Below are 17,140 nucleotides of genomic sequence, written 5' to 3'. Positions count from 1 at the left end.
ATGAGTAATTTATGGGTGAATTCATCTTTGAGGCAGCACAAATGAAAGAGCAGGGCAGCTGGGTGACAGCCTGATGGACATGCCAGCTCACCTGACTGCCCTAAGCCATGGAGAGCTGAGCCTTTTACCTGTCCTTTCTCAAGAGTGTTCATATTTTTAGTCATACAAATGAGGATTTCTACCTCAAAAAGAGAACACTCACCAGGTGTGATGGTGAAAAACACAAAAAAACACAGCAAAAATTCTTATAACGACATGCGAAGCCTCTCATTTGCAGCTTACACTCTTGAGGGTCATGAGTGCAGACACTGATTTTTTCCATCAAGGGCGGATTACATCTGACATCCCTTGAGAACATCACAGCTGTCACAAACCAGCTGCCATGTACCCACCGTAGCAGAGAAAAGCTGGCTACGTGGCAGCACATGGGCAGAGTCCTGCTCCTCACAGCACAAACCAGAGAAAGGAAATGCATTTCAGTTTCTGAAAGAGTGAATTTCTATGAAAAATGGAGTGAGTTTGCTCTCAAAAGTCTGTCCTAGCTTTTCCTTCTCTTTTGCAGTTTTGAACAATGCCTCCATGCCAAGAAACAGCAAATATCCAATGGCAGCTCCATCACCGAGTTCCTCCTCCTGGTATTGACAGACATGCGGGACCTTCAGCTCTTAGACTTCTGGCTCTTCCTGGGCATCTACCTGGCTGCCCTCCTGGGAAGGGCCTCATCATCACCACCATAGCCTGTGACCACCACCTCCACACCCCCATGTACTTCTTCCTCCTCAACCTCTCTCTCCTTGACCTGGGCTCCATCTCCACAACTGTCCCCAAAGCCATGGCCAATTCCCTCTGGGATATCCAGGACATCTCCTACACAGGATGTGCTACACAGCTCTTTCTGCTATTCTTTCTTGGAGCAGTGTGCCCTTCTCACCATCATGGCCTATGATCTCTATGTTGCCATCTGCAAACCCCTGCACTACGGGACCCTCCTGGGCAGCAGAGCTTGTGTCCACATGGCAGCAGCTGCCTGGGCCACTGGGTTTCTCCATGCTGTGCTGCACACGGCCAATACGTTTTCACTGCCCCTCTGCCACGGCAATGCCCTGGACCAGTTCTTCTGTGAAATCCCCCAGATCCTCAAGCTCTCCTGCTCACACTCCTACCTCAGGGAAGTTGGGCTTCTTGCGATTAGTGCTTGTTTAGCATTTGGGTGTTTTGTGTTCATTGTGGTGTCCTATGTGCAAATCTTCAGGGCTGTGCTGAGGATCCCCTCTGAGCAGGGACGGCACAAAGCCTTTTCCACGTGTCTCCCTCACCTGGCCGTGGTCTCCCTGTATGTCAGCACTGGCTTGTTTGCCTACCTGAAGCCCTCCTCCATCTCCTCTCCATTCCTGGATGTGGTGGTGGCAATGCTGTATTCAGTCGTTTCTCCAGCAGTGAATCCCATCATCTACAGCATGAGGAACAAGAAGCTCAAGGATGCCGTGTGGAAACTCTTTGGATACGTGCTCTTCAGATTAACAAGCTGCCCATTATTCAACTAATGCTCCTACAGTACCTTAGGAGAAGTCAAAACCAACTTTTATTTATATGTGTATTTTTTCTTTATGTGTTTCTTTGTTGTTTTGTTTGTTTGTTTGTTTTGTTTTATATGTATGATAATATTGCTCTATGCCTCCTTCCTGTTTTTTCCTTAACCACAGACCTCAGGTACATATGGATCCAGGCTCCCTGTTTAGATAAACTCAGTAAAGAAATCAATAGAAAATTATTCATCTCTGCTCCCATCTCTTCACTTCTGCTCTGAAGAGGAGGGAGCAGCCCCAGCATGCAGGAGAGGTTCAAGAGGCAAATGCCCGGCGGCCCCATGGAGGAACAGCATGTGTGAGTCAGGGCTGCTGCTTCCCTGGAGCCATGGCCAAGGACAGCAGCAGGTCTCAGGAGCTGCCAGAGGATATTCAGGGACAGTTTGTGAATCTGGGCAGGCAGTGAGTTGCACCTCATCTAATGAGTGACCATCCAAGGTAGACTCTCCCAGAGGAAAAGGGAAATCTGAAGAGCATAAGGGCTATTGAAGGCCCTTCGATAGAGTCTGTAAGGAGACAGCAGACAATAGAACTAAAGATGGGAAAGCGGTTCAGGACACCCTCTTGAAAGGCCAAGGGCTGGATCTAGTGCAGCCCTCCCCTGCCCTTTGTGCTATTGGAGACACCCCTTGGTCCTGCCCAGCCACGTCCTTGGCTACGGAGCCGTGAGGGAAGATGGAAAAGGGCTCAGCAACAGTGAAGCCCGTCCGACTGGGTCTGCTCTGCACCCTGACCAGCATGCCCAGTGCACGGTCACCCCATGGCCAAAGGGCCCCATAGCCCCCTTGCTCTGCAGAGCAGCACCACCAGCTGGAGGCCCTGCAAGGAGCTTGGGGAGGGAAGCAGGAATGGGCAGCCAGGCCAGCAGGGACACACTCACCTGGGGAAAGGCTCTCTGGGCAGCAGGGATGTCCCTGGAGAAGAGCAAGGCAGCGTTTCTGTGCCTGAAGGGAGGAACCAATGAGAAATAAAAACCTCTTTCTGCAGGCACCCACTCGAGTCAGGCTGCTCTGTTGCTGGACCGGGACTCTCGTTCTGGTCAGAGGAGAGAAGCTTCAGTGAGGGCCACAGGCTGTCTGTGCTGGGCATCTCCTCGGGTTGATACCAGGTGTCCTGGATTTCCACTGATCTCCACTGTCTCATGCCTTGGGGCAGTGGAGGAGGCTGAGATCCCTCTCTGCCCCCCAGCAGCTGCTGTGCCCATCAGAGGGGCTGTGGCTGTGGGGGCAGTGCCCAGAGCTCTGCAGCACCCTGTGGTGGGCAGTGCCGTGGGGCCAGCTCAAACTGAGCTGCTCTGCACGGCTGGGCTGGGGAGAGGGCAGGGGTGGTGGGGAGAGCTGGGGAGCGGCTGGGAGAGGACAACACCGACATTAGCTGAGTTATGTGACCAGGCAGGCTGAGGACACACTCCAGTGGGTGGGAGGTACAAAGCCAAGACGTGCGGGTGCAGGAGAGAGGAGGCCGGTCTGTGCCCTTGGTGGCGTGGACAAACTGGGAAGGTGCCCAGGGCATTTGTCTCTCACATTGCTGTTTCCAGCAGTGGCCGTTCACCTCAGTTATGGGTGAGGTTTGGTCTCTGGCCATCTTCTTCCTCCTGCAGGACTCGGTGCCTGTGTCAGGTGAACAGCCAGCCCTGAGCAGCCTCTCTGCTTCCCCAGATCTTGGCAGAGCCCAGAGCAGGGCTGTCTGCAGACCCTGGTATGGGACATGATGGGGCCTGGCTGGGACCTCATTGAAGTCTCCAAGTTCCTCAAGGGGAGCAGCAGACAGAGAGCTGCTGATCCTCTCTCTCTGGTGACCAGTGATAGGACACATAGAACCAGTGATAGGACACATGGAAACGGTCTGAAGCTGCATCAGGGGAAGTTCAAATTGGACATTAGGAAAAGGTTCTCCACTAAGAGGATGGTTGGTCCTTGGAACAGGCTCCCCAGGGAAGTGGTCATGGCATCAAGCCTGTCAGAGTTCAAGAAGTTTCTGCATGACACTCTTACTCATATGGTTTAGTTTTAGGGGGTCCTGCAAAGAAATAGGGAGTTGGAATCAGTGACCCTTATGTGTCCCTTTCAACTCAAAATATTCTATGATTCTATGATCTTCAAGCTCAAGAATGGTCCCATTTATGTGTGTGTTTGTCTGTTTCTGGGGTAGCTGGGAAAATAAGGGGATCCAAGGTCAGCTTCTGGATAGACTGCAAGTCTAAGACCTGCTCTAGGAGAGATCTAAACCCTGTGTGTGTCATGCGTATATATATTTCCCACTAGCATAGCCAACTGCACAAACACAGAAATGACAGGGCTGGGGAGGTGAGGAGCAAGGTTTTCCATACAGTGTTGGATCTTTAGGGACTGCTTTTCTTATCTTTCCACACCTCCTTAAGACACACTCTGCATCAATACTAATTGGAGAATTCTTCTATTGCTCCTTCAAAGTGTTCTTTATGTACCCTCCACTTGAACTACACTACGGAAACTTATCTAATTAAGGGTACAAGTCTTGAAGACTAGATGTAAATGATGGAAGAGACTATCAGTCTTCAATAACTGTCAGTCCCAGGCACATACCTCAGAGGCACTGGGAACTCCAGAGGTTTGTGCTGGGTTCTTATGGTCAGACCATGGAGCTCTGCCTGAAAACCTGAGATCTGCTCTCTGTACTTACAAAAAAAAAAAAACCCAAGCCACTTTTTCATCAGCTGAAATGGCTGCTCCAAAGCTGGAAAGTGTGGCCAACAGTCAGGGATTAAAAGGTGAGGAAGCCCAACAGCTGGGATCCTCACTAGGGACGGGGCAATTGACAGAGGGAGGAGCTGGAAAGAGGCAGCGATCTGCTGTCTCTGCAAGTGGCTCCTGCCGAGCATAAAGGTACAACAGCCATTCCAGCACAACCTTGTGAGTTACAGGGGCAGGTGGACTACTGCTGAGGAAGGCATCCAGTGTCTGAGAGGCTTAGTGGTACTGGAAGTCATCTACAGTGACCTGTAGGTCTCCAAAAATCAGCATCTTGGTTGTCAGGGGTGTCCTATGGAACCAGCCCCTCCTGCCAGAGGGAAAGGCAGCACCAGGTGTCTGCTGCGAGGCATTCCCTGTCTTTTCCTGTGTGATCAGTAGGAGGACATGGGGAAGTGGCATGGTGAGCCCACCATTACGCTGGAAGCCTGTGACTGCCAGCTGAGGGAGAAGACAGCTGCTGAGAAGGGGCCATCCAAGAAGGCTGTCAGTGCAGCTGCTGTTGAGGTGCAAGGCGGCAATCAGCGATTCCCCGGATGCATAACCAGAAGTGACACCACCCCTCTTGATTCTAGTGAGGGACCTCTGGTCTGGCACTGCAAGGGTCTGACTGGATACTCTGGCTGGGAATAGAGGGTCCCTGCCTTTGGCCGGGTGGAGGGAAGGACTGTGTCGATTGGAGGGTCGGGCACATCGGACCCACAGCGCATAAGGCTTTGGCAGACACCGGTGCACAGTGCACCCTAATGCCATCAGGGCAGCAAGGCGCAGAACCCATCTTGATTTCTGGAGTGACAGGGAGAATCAGTCACCTGTAGTGGAGGCCGAGTTGAGCTGAGCAGGGGACAAGTGGCAAAAGCACCCAATTGTGACCTGCCCAGAGGCCCTATGATTCCTTGGCATAGACCATTGCCAGAAAGGGTACTTCAAAGACCCAGGGGGGTAACAGTGGGCTTTTGGTGTAGCCAAACATGGATACAGAAAAGATTAAACAGCTCTCTATGGTTTGGACTGATCCAAATTGTACAGGAACAGGGTGATGCTCCAGAATGTCTACAATACATCGATGAAATCATCGTGTGGAGAAACAGAGCAGAAGTGTTCTAGAGGAAAAAAAAAAAAAGAAAAAAAGTAGACTGTTCTGAAAGCTGTTTTTGTCATAAAAAAAGAAGCAAGGTCAAAGGACCTGCCCGAGACATCCAGTTCTTGGGAGTAAAATGGTAGGACAATGTCATCACATCCCTATGGATATGATCATTAAGATAGCAACTATGTCCCCACAAGCACCCAAGAAACACAAGGCTGTTCAGAATGAACATGGTGAGACACAAGAGTGAGCCGTGCAGAAAGACATGACATGAGGGTGATGATATTCTGACATGCCAGGGTTCCTTTGCAAATTCAGTAAAATGCAGTAGAACTGGAAGAATCATAAACTTCTTAGGCCTGCATTTGAAAGGTTGACTTTGCCACTACGACAGGCATAGGTAGCTGGGTTTGTGCGGTCAGGAGAAGGGAAGGCTTCAGGAAGATCGAGTAACTGCCTTTCCAACTCTAAGAAGCAGAGCACCGAGAAGATGAAGGCACGTTCTACCCATTTTTTTTGTAGCGTAGTAAACACACGGACTCTGCAGAATGCTAGGGATCGAATCTAAGTTTATTTTTTCTTTACCAAATTTAGAGCATACAGAGCCCCTTTCCAGGCTCCAATCAATTGTAGAATTGTGTATTCCTGTAATTTTAAGTCTTACACAGCAGTCCATGTATGTACACAGCCCCCTGTTTATGCCAGGGGTTCTTCTCACGGGATGTGCACGGCCTTGATGCCGACCTTGGTGCTTGTTTCTTAGTCTCTGGAGCATCTTGATATTTTTTCAGGGCTCAGAGACAAACAATAGCCGTGAGGACTCTGTCTTTTCACAGAGCTCAGAATCCTTTTCTCTATCCGCTATTCCTCCTTTTTTGTTTACAGGAACTCCGTTGATCACTAAAGCCACCGTGATGCGTGCTTCCACCTTTAGTGCTCGTTGTATTGCAGCCCAAGGAAACTGAAACAACACTAGAAATAAAATCAACAACAGCCTCCAACAGCAATAAGAATCTACGTGTGTAAGTTAAGGCCAGAGATTATTTTTTTGGATTAATCTAGGATAAATCTTAACTTGCATAGTGCAACTTAAAAGGACAGGATTTTCTAAAACCTACAATACTGTTAAAACAGAGGTTAATGCAAACACACAAGGATAAGAAACACATATCACTACAGAGGTATTATACAATAACATTAAATTCGTTTCAGTGGTACTTTTTGTCATGTGTACTTGAAACACCTGTCTGTCAAAAATAGCAAGGTTAATGTCTTGTTTTGCTCATGAACGGGGAATAAGACGCATTGTGTATATATATCACTTGCAAAAGAGACCTGGAAGACCCCCACCATGTAATACTGGTGGATGACAGTCATGGTGGAGTGGTAAAACAGTATCATTACCATCCCAAAATACTCCATATGGTCCCCAATCTATAATCTAGTCTGTTATATCATTTCATGTTCTTAAGTTTGTGTTTGTTGTTGTTGTTATTGGTTTTCATTTTGTTGGTTTTTTTTTCTTTTTTCTTTTTATTTATTTATTTTTCCAGCTGAATTGATCTATACTCTTCAGTTTAGTGAAGGCACAAAGAAACACATTGGAAAAATGTTTACTCACTTCTTAATGGCTACTGTTGCTAAGCATAACCTCTTTCTCAAACTGCATCTTCTCTTTTTTTTTTTTTAAGCAGTTACTAGCATATTGTTCTCTTTTCTGGGAGTGTTACCATCTCGACTGCGCCCAAGATTCTGCTGAGCACGAGGGTGTCACTTAGCAGGGTCATCGTGGAGAAGGGAGGCCAGCATAGCACTTTCAGGGCGTCCCCTGTTTATTAACACAGTGTGCTCTGCAGCCTCCCCTTCTCCATTCTGAGCCATCCCTTTTACACCCTCAGCAGAGTCTATGAAACAGAGCGCTGACGCAGCGCTGCTGCACGCGTGGCCAGTGCATGCAATAAGGCTGCCCAGTATGTGCTCTGCTGGCTAACCGGTTTTTGCAGATCGCAACATGTTGTTCAACAACAATCCTCTCAGCTTCCTTTTTCAAAGTTACGTGCTCACAACTCAGTCCAGTTTGTAATTCTTTGTCATTAATTTGATACCAGTCAATTCTTTTCCTTCCAGTAGCTACGGGTGGAATCCATACACCTTCTGACCAGAAAAAACACACAAAGCATATATTCAAGCAACTTTCACACACATAATATACCAAATAATAAGAAACATAAAAACAGTTTATATATTAACATGAAATCTTCTATTACGAGTCTTTTGAACCATTCTCCTCATCTGTCGTTTCTGTGATCTCTGCTTGCTCTGCTAATTCTTGGATCTCCCTTTCTCTATCTGTAGTTTCAAAAGTCCTGGCTGGCTTTATGTTTCTTGCTGGTAACCAGTATGGACCTGTGGGAAGAAGAACACAAGCACACCCTCTTCCCCATGTAAGTAGGGGCACAGGGCCATCCCAATGAGTTGAGCCCAGTTTCTTATAATATACTGTTGTTTTTCTACAACGATGGCACTGGTTTTAAAATGATGATCCACAGCCGTAGTATGTTGCCTAGAAGCAGACAAATCAAGAAAATTTAAAACATATGTAGCTTTCTCTAAGGATTCCTGGGGGGAAGTATACGGAAGATTCCCCCTTTTTTGTTTGTCAAGCATTTGTTTTAACATTAAATGAGTTCGTTCAACAATAGCTTGTCCTGTAGGTGAATGAGGGATACCGGTAGTGTGAGTCACTCCCCAGTCCTGTAAAAAGGTACCACGCCAAACCATTGTCTGTCTTGCTTTTCTTCAGTACTCCCATGGTTTTCTTCAGTGTGAGCAGTAGCAACAACAAAGGCAGAAAATGCATCAACAATTATGTGTACATATTTAGACCGACAAAATGATTGAATACAAGTGACATCAGTTTGCTATAATTCATTGGCACATGAATCATGGAATCATGGAATCATGGAATGGTTAGGGTTGGAAGGGACCTCAAAGATCATCCAGTTCCAACCCCCCTGCCATAGGCAGGGAAACCCTCCACTACACCAGGTTGCCCAAAGCCTGATCAACCTGGCCTTGAACACGTCCAGAGATGCGGCATCTACAACTTCTCTGGGAAACCTGTTCCACTGCCTCACCACTCTCAGAGTGAAAAATTTCTTCCTTATATCTAAACTAAATCTCCCCTCTTTCAGTTTAAAGCCATTTCCCCTTGTCCTATCACTACATGCCCTTGTAAAAAGTCCCTCTCCAGCTTTCCTGTAGGCCCCTTTAAGTACTGGAAGGCTGTAATAAGATCACCCTGGAGCCTTCTCTTCTCCAGGCTGAACAGCCCCAACTCTCTCAGCCTGTCTTCATAGCAGAGGTGTTCCAGCCCTCGGATCATCTTCGTGGCCTCCTCTGGACTCGCTCCAGCAGCTCCATGTCCTTCTTGTGTTGGGGACTCTAGAGCTGAATGCAGCACTGCAGAGGGGGTGTCACGACAGCAGAGCAGAGGGGCAGAATCACCTCCTTCGACCTGCTGCCCACGCTTCTTTGGATGCAGCCCAGGACACGGTTGGCTTTCTGGGCTGCCAGTGCACATTGCCATCTCATGTTGAGCTTCTCATCCGCCAGCACTCCCAAGTCCTTTTCCTCAGGGCTGCTCTCAATCCATTCTCTGCCCAACCTGTACTTGTGCTTGGATGAACCTCTTGGATTTACTCCTGCTGGAGTATTTGAAGGCACAATACGTCGACAGTCAGGGCAGGTGCGTTCAATCTACTGAGCTTGGTCTGCTGTCTGACCTGATAGAGAGCATATGTCCTAATTTGAGCTGTTCGTCGACTAATTTTTGAGCTCACTCCAGTCGCTCACCTTTTAATGGCCACTGATCGACCCAGACGGGCTTGCCAGCTTGAGTCAGGGCTGGACATCAGTGACGTGTGCTAAAAATTTGTGGTTAGCCTCACATTCCAGTGATTCAACAAATCCCGACCTCATAATGTACATGGGACATCAAAAACATATGGCTTCAAAATAGCTTGTTTGTTCCCTGGGCCTATGACTAACCAGGACTGTGCACTCTGCTGTGGGATCTGTGTTCCACCTACTCTGATCACAGCTGCCAGGGCTGTGCCAGAGGCCAAGAGGGCGGCCAGTCGGATTTTTTCACTATAGATACAATAGCCCCTGTGCCAACTAGGACAGAGAAAGCCTTCCCATTCATGACTACTGTTAAAGGAGGTTGTGCAGCCCTGACTTTCTGTGTCCAAAATTGTTTTGGTTGGCCTGTGCTACCAAATGCTCCTATATCTCGATCTATGTTACATAACAGAGGTGATGTGGTGCTTCAAGGCATCAAAAGCAATTGTGCTATTCTTTCCCCAGCCGGAATAGTGCATGCTGGTGAAGGAGTCCATGCTGTGATTTTTATTTCCCCTTAATAATAAGAATCAGTTACCCTCAGGAGTACAAACAATCCTGATTTTGTGGTGGAGGATCGTCCCGGCAATAGTGCACATAATCCTTGTGGTATAGGACCAGTAGGAATTAAATGCACCGACGTGTCAGGGATCACTGTTGATTTTGCTCTGGCCAAATCCAGCCCTGCACTCCCTGGGGTGGAGGGCCGGAGGGCACTGACAGTGACGGATTGTTCAGCCCGCCTGGACCTGTGTCCCAACAGGGTGTGTTACAGGTTGAATGACCCTGGTGTGAGTTTTCAGGGCAGTGGGTCGCGCACCCCTTTTCCCGTTTCCCGAAATAGGATTGCCTTGTTTATCAAACTTGGATCGGCATTGTTTTACCCAGCGATATCCCTTATCACAACGTGGGCAGAGTTGAGTCGGAACTCCCGTTTTGCTTTGATTTCTATTTTTAGAACAATCTTTTTTGATATGCCCTTCGTGTCCGCAGGAGAAACATTTAACAGCTGCTCGGGCCGTAACCATCTGTTGCGCCAAAGCAGCTGCCAATATCTCTGCCCTATGCTGTTCCCAGCCCACACTCCGACGCGCCTTTATTAAATCTGCCATTGGTTTTGCCCGATTTCTGATAGGATCCATCGCTCGCCGGCAGTCTGTGTTAGCATTTTCAGTCGGTAACTGGAATAGCAACACGTCTGCAGCAGCTGGATTTTCTACTGTCTCTGAACTGCCGTTCGCAGCCGATCGAGGAAACGTACGTAAGGTTCCCGTGCTCCCTGCCGGATGGAAGCAGAGGCAGCCTCCCCTGCCCCGAGGTCAGGGACACGTCTTAAGGCGCTCAGAGCAAATCCAGCCAGTTGTTGGAAAGCCAACTGCTGCAACCCTGCCTGTGCCCGACCTGCAGCATTAATTCATATTATCCAGGGCCTGCGCAGACACAAGCTCCCTTAATTCAGTGAGCCATACGGAATACTGGGCAGCAGATAACACCGATTGCAACAGGGATTTCCAGTCAGCAGGGGTCAGAGTATACGAATCCCCAGTGGCCTGAAATAAATTCATAGTGAATGACGCGTGAAGTCCATGGCCCTTAACAGATTTGCACAACATTTTAACGAGTTCATACGGCAAATGCTCAAATTGTGGAGGTGCACTCGGCCTGTAAATCCTCGGCGTTGCTTGCAGAAGCTGCACATCTCCTTTCTTTAGCTCTTCCGCATGACATTCATCTAACAGTTCCGTGGATGTCAGCACAGGCACACACGGAACCTTCTTCACCCACCAGTCTGACCGACACGAGGAAGCGTCGGATGGGGGTGCAGTCGGTGTCAGCGAGGGTGTTCGTTGTCCCAGTGTGCTGGAAGGGGCTATTCTATGCTGATGCTACAGAATTTCTGCAACAGCCGGTGCTGCATTGGGTATGGCATTCGCAGAAGTTAAAGGTGGATCCTGTTCCGGATCGATGAACCCCATATCAGAAGGATCGTTAAGCAATGGATCATCCCCAGATGGGGTTCCTCGAGGGTCAAGCACCTCATCATGTTCTATCACCTCCTGTAGCAGTTGAAGAGATGGATCATCTTGAGATACGGCTGATTTTTCAGTCATAGGACGTGGAGGGGGCGCTGCAGCAGTTTGCTAACTGTCCCCAGTTGGGCCTAAAGATCTTACTGCTACATAAACTAGGCTCTGTGTCACTAATAGTCCTTCTGAAACATTTAACTGCGAATCCCTTTTTGTTTGAAGTTCCTGTCCAACTCTTTACCATAAGTGGTTATCATAGGATCCCATGGCAGGGAACCAGGGGCAGTTATTCTGAACCCATAGAAGCAGTGTGACTAACTGTGAGGTCTGGACCCTGAACCCCTGGTTATTAAGAAGTACCTGCCGAGTCTTAGTGTGTAATTTCTGCTCTGTCTGCCCCAGACTGCAGAAGAATCTCCCCACAGCTCCTCACCTGTTCAGCAACAGGCAATCTCGTTAGTAGTCAGCGCGTGCAGTTCAGCCGTCCTTCTCCATCCAGCTGGGATATGCCACCAGTGTGCCTCCTTAAGTTGTTCATCTCTCCAAACCCAATTTGGGCTCCATTTGTAGTGTTGTAAGCACATGGACTCTGCAAATGCTAGGGATCGAATATCAGTTTATTTTCCCTTTACCAAATTTATAACATACAGAGCCCCCTTCCAGGCTCCAATCAATGGTAGAATCGTGTACTCCTGTATTTTTAAGTCTTACACAGCAGTCCAAGTATGTACACAGCCCCCTGTTTATACCAGGTGTTCTTCTCACAGGATGTACATGGCCTTGACGCCGATCTTGCTGCATGCTTCACTTTCTTGAACAACAATGATATCCCTTGTTTAGTCTCTGGAACATCTTGATATTATTGCCGGGCTCAGAGATGAACAATAGCCGTGAGAACTCTGTCTTTTCCCAGAGCTAGGAATCCTCTTCTCTACCCACACTACCCAGCCCTGATGACATCTTTTCCCTCACCTTTCATTTCCTGCTTCCCTTTTCTCCACTCTAAACTTCTTCACTATTATCATCCTCACACCCTCCCAAACCAACAGCCCACCCTGCTGTCCTGGCTCTGGCTGGACTGGAGCTAATTCTCTCCACAGCAGCCGTACGGTGCTGTGCTTTGGGTTTATGACCAAACCAGTGTCGATAACCCACCGGTGGTGGAGCTATTGCCGAGCAGTGCCTACCCAGAGTCAAGGCTTGCTCTGTTTCTCATGCTACTCTATCACCGAGTAGGCTGGGGGGTGCACAAGAATTTGGAAGGGGTCGTAACCAAGACAGTTGACCTCAGCTGTCCAAACGGACACTTCATATCATATGATGTCATGCTCAGCAATATAAAACTCAGGGAAAGGAAGAGGAAGGGGGAACATTTGTGTTTCTGGCATTTGTCTTCCCAAGTAACTGTTGTGCATGATGAAGCCCTGCTCTCCAGGAGATGGCTGAACATCTGCCTGCCAGTGGGACGTATTGCATTCATTCCTCATTTGCTGTGCTGTCTGTGCAGCTTTGCTTCACTTATTGAACTGTCTTTATCTCAACCAAGGAGTTTTTTCCCTTTTGCCCTTCGGATTCTCTCCCCCATCTTGCTGTTGGAGGCAGTCAGCAAGGACTGGGTAGGGGCTTAGGTGCTGGCTGGAGTTTACCTACCACAACAGTTAACCTTCTCCCCATTGGCCAGGCTTTTCTCATTTTTTACCCTCCTCTGGTGTTTCTGAGATGGTTGCTTGCATATTTTCTACCTTGGGCAGCAAATCCATGATATAAGTGCCCCCTTTCATTTTCTGTAGCGCCATGCAATTGCTCACATTGCTGTCTCGATAGAAATTCAGTCACCTGCCCACATACAGAAACATCTTAGTCTAGGCCTTTCAGTGTTGCCCAAGGAGAAGGGGTTCAGCTGAAGGTGTAAATTCAGTCATTGGCAACCAAGAATTTTACCTTTATTAATGTTGTGTCTTCCCAAAGCTGAACAAGTGATGGGAAAGAAAGATTTAAATGAGAGGGGGTCAGCACTGCTATTTCAGTCCATACACAGCTGAATTTTGTGCTGATATGTCGAGTTTAATTCAGGTTAAGTTTGCTACCAAGCATGATTTTTGGGAAGTGTTTAGATATTGTCTGCCTCTCTTTTTAGGGACTAAAGACTGTCTAAAAAGCATCATCAAACGTAAATAGTTGTCCAATAGACGCCTGTGGAGAACAGGTGCATTTTACTCTTGAAGATTATTAATGAAGGAGTGCAATGCCTCAAATTAATATATGGGGGCTGAGACACCAAAATGCTGTTATGGATGGCTTAGATCCACCTGACACAGGATGAGCAAGACCACCTAAATGAGGCTTCTGGACAGATGCTACCTTGTGCTCTGAGGGTAAGGGACCCAGTTCAGACATCTTTCTGACTATCACCTACTTCCCTGGAGGCTGATTCCCTGGAACCTTTCCTAAATTTTGTTCCCATTTCTTCCACATCTGGCCTTTCATTTTCTTTGTTAAACTGTCTTTATCTCGATCCACAAGTTTTTCTGTCTTATTTTCTCCCTACTATCCTGCTGTGAACAGGGACTGGAGGGTGCTTGGTGGGCATCTAGAGACCAGCCATGGTCAACCCACCACACTTGTTCGCTAATGCAACATTCAGTGCTCTTCCATTTGAGCTCAACTTTTTGAGCATCAGCCAAAGGTGACCCAAAATGGGATGCTGATTGTGAGGTCACTTTTTTAAAGACCCTGACTGGTTTGGCAACTGGAAAGAGGTAATCTGAGGGAAAGGAGCACATCACAAAACCACTCATCCAACAGAGAAAAAAACAGTGGCAGAGTAAAATTAGGGGCAGCGGAGGTGGGTCTTGGCATCCCTTGAAACCACCAACTCCAGGCGAGCTTTGCCTTTTCTAAAAATATATCTGTGTAACACAGGTAATAAATATCAAGTTATTTTCTGTAACATCTTTACTTTCACCTCCTAACAGCTGCTTCCTGGCCTCTGCCAATGCCATCTCCATGTGTTGCCTAAACCTCACTGCCTGACACTTGGTCTTGTCCCCCACTGTGCAGGAACCCCATGGGGTGGGTTGGTTCACAGATGGCCAAACATCACCCTGGCAAATCCCCTGACTGCCCTCAGTGCTCAGCCCTTGTCAGCCCTCCTGCACTGGCATCACTCTCAATGCCTGGGCACTGCCCAGCCCCAGCCATGTCCCACACACGGGGTTTGCAGACAGCCCTGCTCTGGACTCTGCCAAGGGCTGGACAAGTAGAGAGGCTGGGCAGGGCTGGCTGTTCCCCCAACCAAGGCACTGAGAGCAGCAGGAGGAAGGAGATGGTCACAGAGGAAACATCACCCATTACTTGGGCGGAGTGGCAGGTGCTGGCAATGATCAATGAGCAATGCTGGAGTAACAAATGTCCTGGGCACCTTCCTGGTCTGTCCATGCCACCGAGGGCACAGACTGGCCTCCTCTCTCCTCCACCTGCACATCTTCACTTCCTTCAAAGCCAGATGGCTCTGCATTGCACACCCACCGGAGTGTGTCCTCACCCTGCCTGGTCACACAGCTCAGCCAACACTGGGGTTGTTCTATTCTGGGCACTTTCCAGCCCAGCCCAGCCCCTCCCTAGATCTCCCCACCACCCCTGCCCTCTCCCCAGCCCAGCCCTGCGGAGCAGCCCAGTCTGGGCTGGCCCCACGGCACTGCCTGCCGCAGAGTGCTGCAGAGCTCTGGGCACTGCCCCCACAGCCACAGCCCCTCTGAAGGGCACAGCCGCTGCTGGGGGGCAGAGAGAGATCCCTGCCTGCCTGGGAGCCACAGCAATGGAGGCTGGGCATGGCAGGAGGAAAGGGAGGTCGTTGAACATGGAGGATCCCTGGTCTCGGGTCCAGGAGATGCCCACCACAGATGCCTCTGCCCCTTCAGTGCCAGCCCCTCTCCCCAGGCCAGCACAAGAATCCTGGACCAGCAACAGAGCAGCTGCCCTGAGTGGGGGCCTGCAGAAATCAGCTTCTCCTTCTCATTGGTTCCTTCTGACAAGAACAGAAACATTCCTTGCTCTTCTCTAGGGACATCCCCTCTCCCCAGAAAGCCATTCTGCAGGTAGTTGTGTCCAAGCTGGCCTGGCCAGCTGTTCCTGATGGCTTTCCCATGTTCCCCACAGGATCCTGAGCTGGCGATGCTGCTCTGCAGTGGGAGGGGGCTGTGGGGCCCTGGGGCCACGGGGTGACCTGGCACTGGCCATGCTGGGTGAGGTGGGGAGCAGACCCAGCCAGAAAGGGATCACTGCTGCTGAGCACCTTTCCATCCTCTCTCCTAGCTCAGGAAGAAAGGATGGGGCTGGGCAGGACCAAGGGGTGTCTCCAATGGCACAAAGGGCAGGGGAGGGCTGCACTAGGTCCAGCCCATGGGACTTTCCAAGAGGGTGTCCTGAACCACTCTCCAGTCTTATGTCCCTTTGCCTGCTAAATCCTCATAGCCTCTCCTGGCATTGAAAGGCTCTTGTTAGCCCATGGGCTCCTCAGGTTCAACTTTTCCTCTGGGAGACATTACCTTGCATGATCACTCATTGCATGATGTGTCACTCACCCGCTCAGACTCACACACTATCCCTGGAGATCCCCAAAGCTTTCCTGGCAGATCCCAGATCCCCCCCAGGATGGCATCTGCCATCAGCCCCACTGCAAGTGGGACAGTTCCTAGAAGACAAATCAAAGACTAGTTGCTAACTGCTTGAGAACATGCCATCAAGCAGGGAGCTCTTGGTCCAGGCTTTGGTCCCTAACAGATCACCCTGAAACTCTGAGTTTGTCCCTGTGAATCTGTTGAGCAACCCTGAACATCAAGAGGACTTTTCAAGGAGCAGCTCCTTGAGCGTAATCCTGGAACCAGCTTTGGAAGAGGCACGCAGTCTTCTGGCCCTGCCCTGAGAAGCCCCTTTGGTCACCGTGGTGCTGACAGGGACACCAGCTCTGACACAGCGGTTCCCGTTGCCTGCTCCTGCCTGCAGCCACAAGGATGCCAGTTTGGAGACAACAGGACAGTCTTCACTTACATGAGGCTTGAGGGCTAACACAAACACAAGGGCATAGCAGGACAGTACGGAAGTGAGGAGAGACCAGCACTGAAAAGATCACATCCTGCTCTTACCCATGGCCATGGCTCATGGGAAGCAGCAGCCCCGACAGACAGGTGGCAGAAATGGTCTGTCCACTGAGGCACCAAGGGGCAGCCCCAAGGGCCACCGGGGCTGCTCCTCCATGAGGCAGTTGAGCTCTTGGCTCCTAAACCCCTCCTGCGTGCTGGTGCAGCACTTCCAGCTCCAGAGGAGATATCAAAGATGGGAGCTGAGACAAATCATCTTGTGCTGGTTTCTTTATTGTTTGCCTACACAGGGAGCCTGACTCCATATGTAGATGGCAATATGGGCAGCGGCTCTGAAATGAAAGAGAGTGGATTTAGATTAGACTGTAGGAAACAATTCTTCATTCTGAGGGTGGTGAAGCGCTGCAACAGTTTGCACAGAGAAGCCCTGGATGTTTCATCCCTGGAGGTGTTCAAGGCCAGGTTGGATGAGGGTTTGAGCAACCTGATTTAGAGGAAGGAGTCCATGCCCATGGCAGAGGTCTTGAAACTGGATGACCTTTAAGGTCCCTTCCAACCAAAACTATTCCATGATTCTATGATGCCTTTCAGTCAGAGGAAAAGAAGCAGGAAGACAAGAATATAAATATTTAAAGGGAAATAATATTATCAGATGTATAAACAAAAGAAAAAATACATAACAAACCAAAAAAACACAGATATGCACGAA

The 17,140-nt window shown here is 49.2% G+C and overlaps 1 protein-coding gene across 1 annotated transcript; it reads left to right on the top strand.

The window, feature by feature from the left end:
• Nucleotides 1-602: 602 nt before the first annotated feature.
• LOC104374442 (olfactory receptor 14A16-like) lies at nucleotides 603-1,544 on the top strand. Its single transcript, XM_086630989.1, has one exon. The coding sequence runs from the start codon at nucleotides 936-938 to the stop codon at nucleotides 1,542-1,544; it is 609 nt and encodes a 202-aa protein (XP_086487115.1). The 5' UTR covers nucleotides 603-935.
• Nucleotides 1,545-17,140: the final 15,596 nt, after the last annotated feature.

Source organism: Tauraco erythrolophus, unplaced genomic scaffold (genome assembly GCF_009769465.1).
Source record: "Tauraco erythrolophus isolate bTauEry1 unplaced genomic scaffold, bTauEry1.pri scaffold_65_arrow_ctg1, whole genome shotgun sequence".
NCBI lineage: Eukaryota > Metazoa > Chordata > Aves > Musophagiformes > Musophagidae > Tauraco > Tauraco erythrolophus.
Note: the sequence above shows the minus strand (reverse complement) of the source record. Positions and strands in the feature narration are given on the sequence as shown.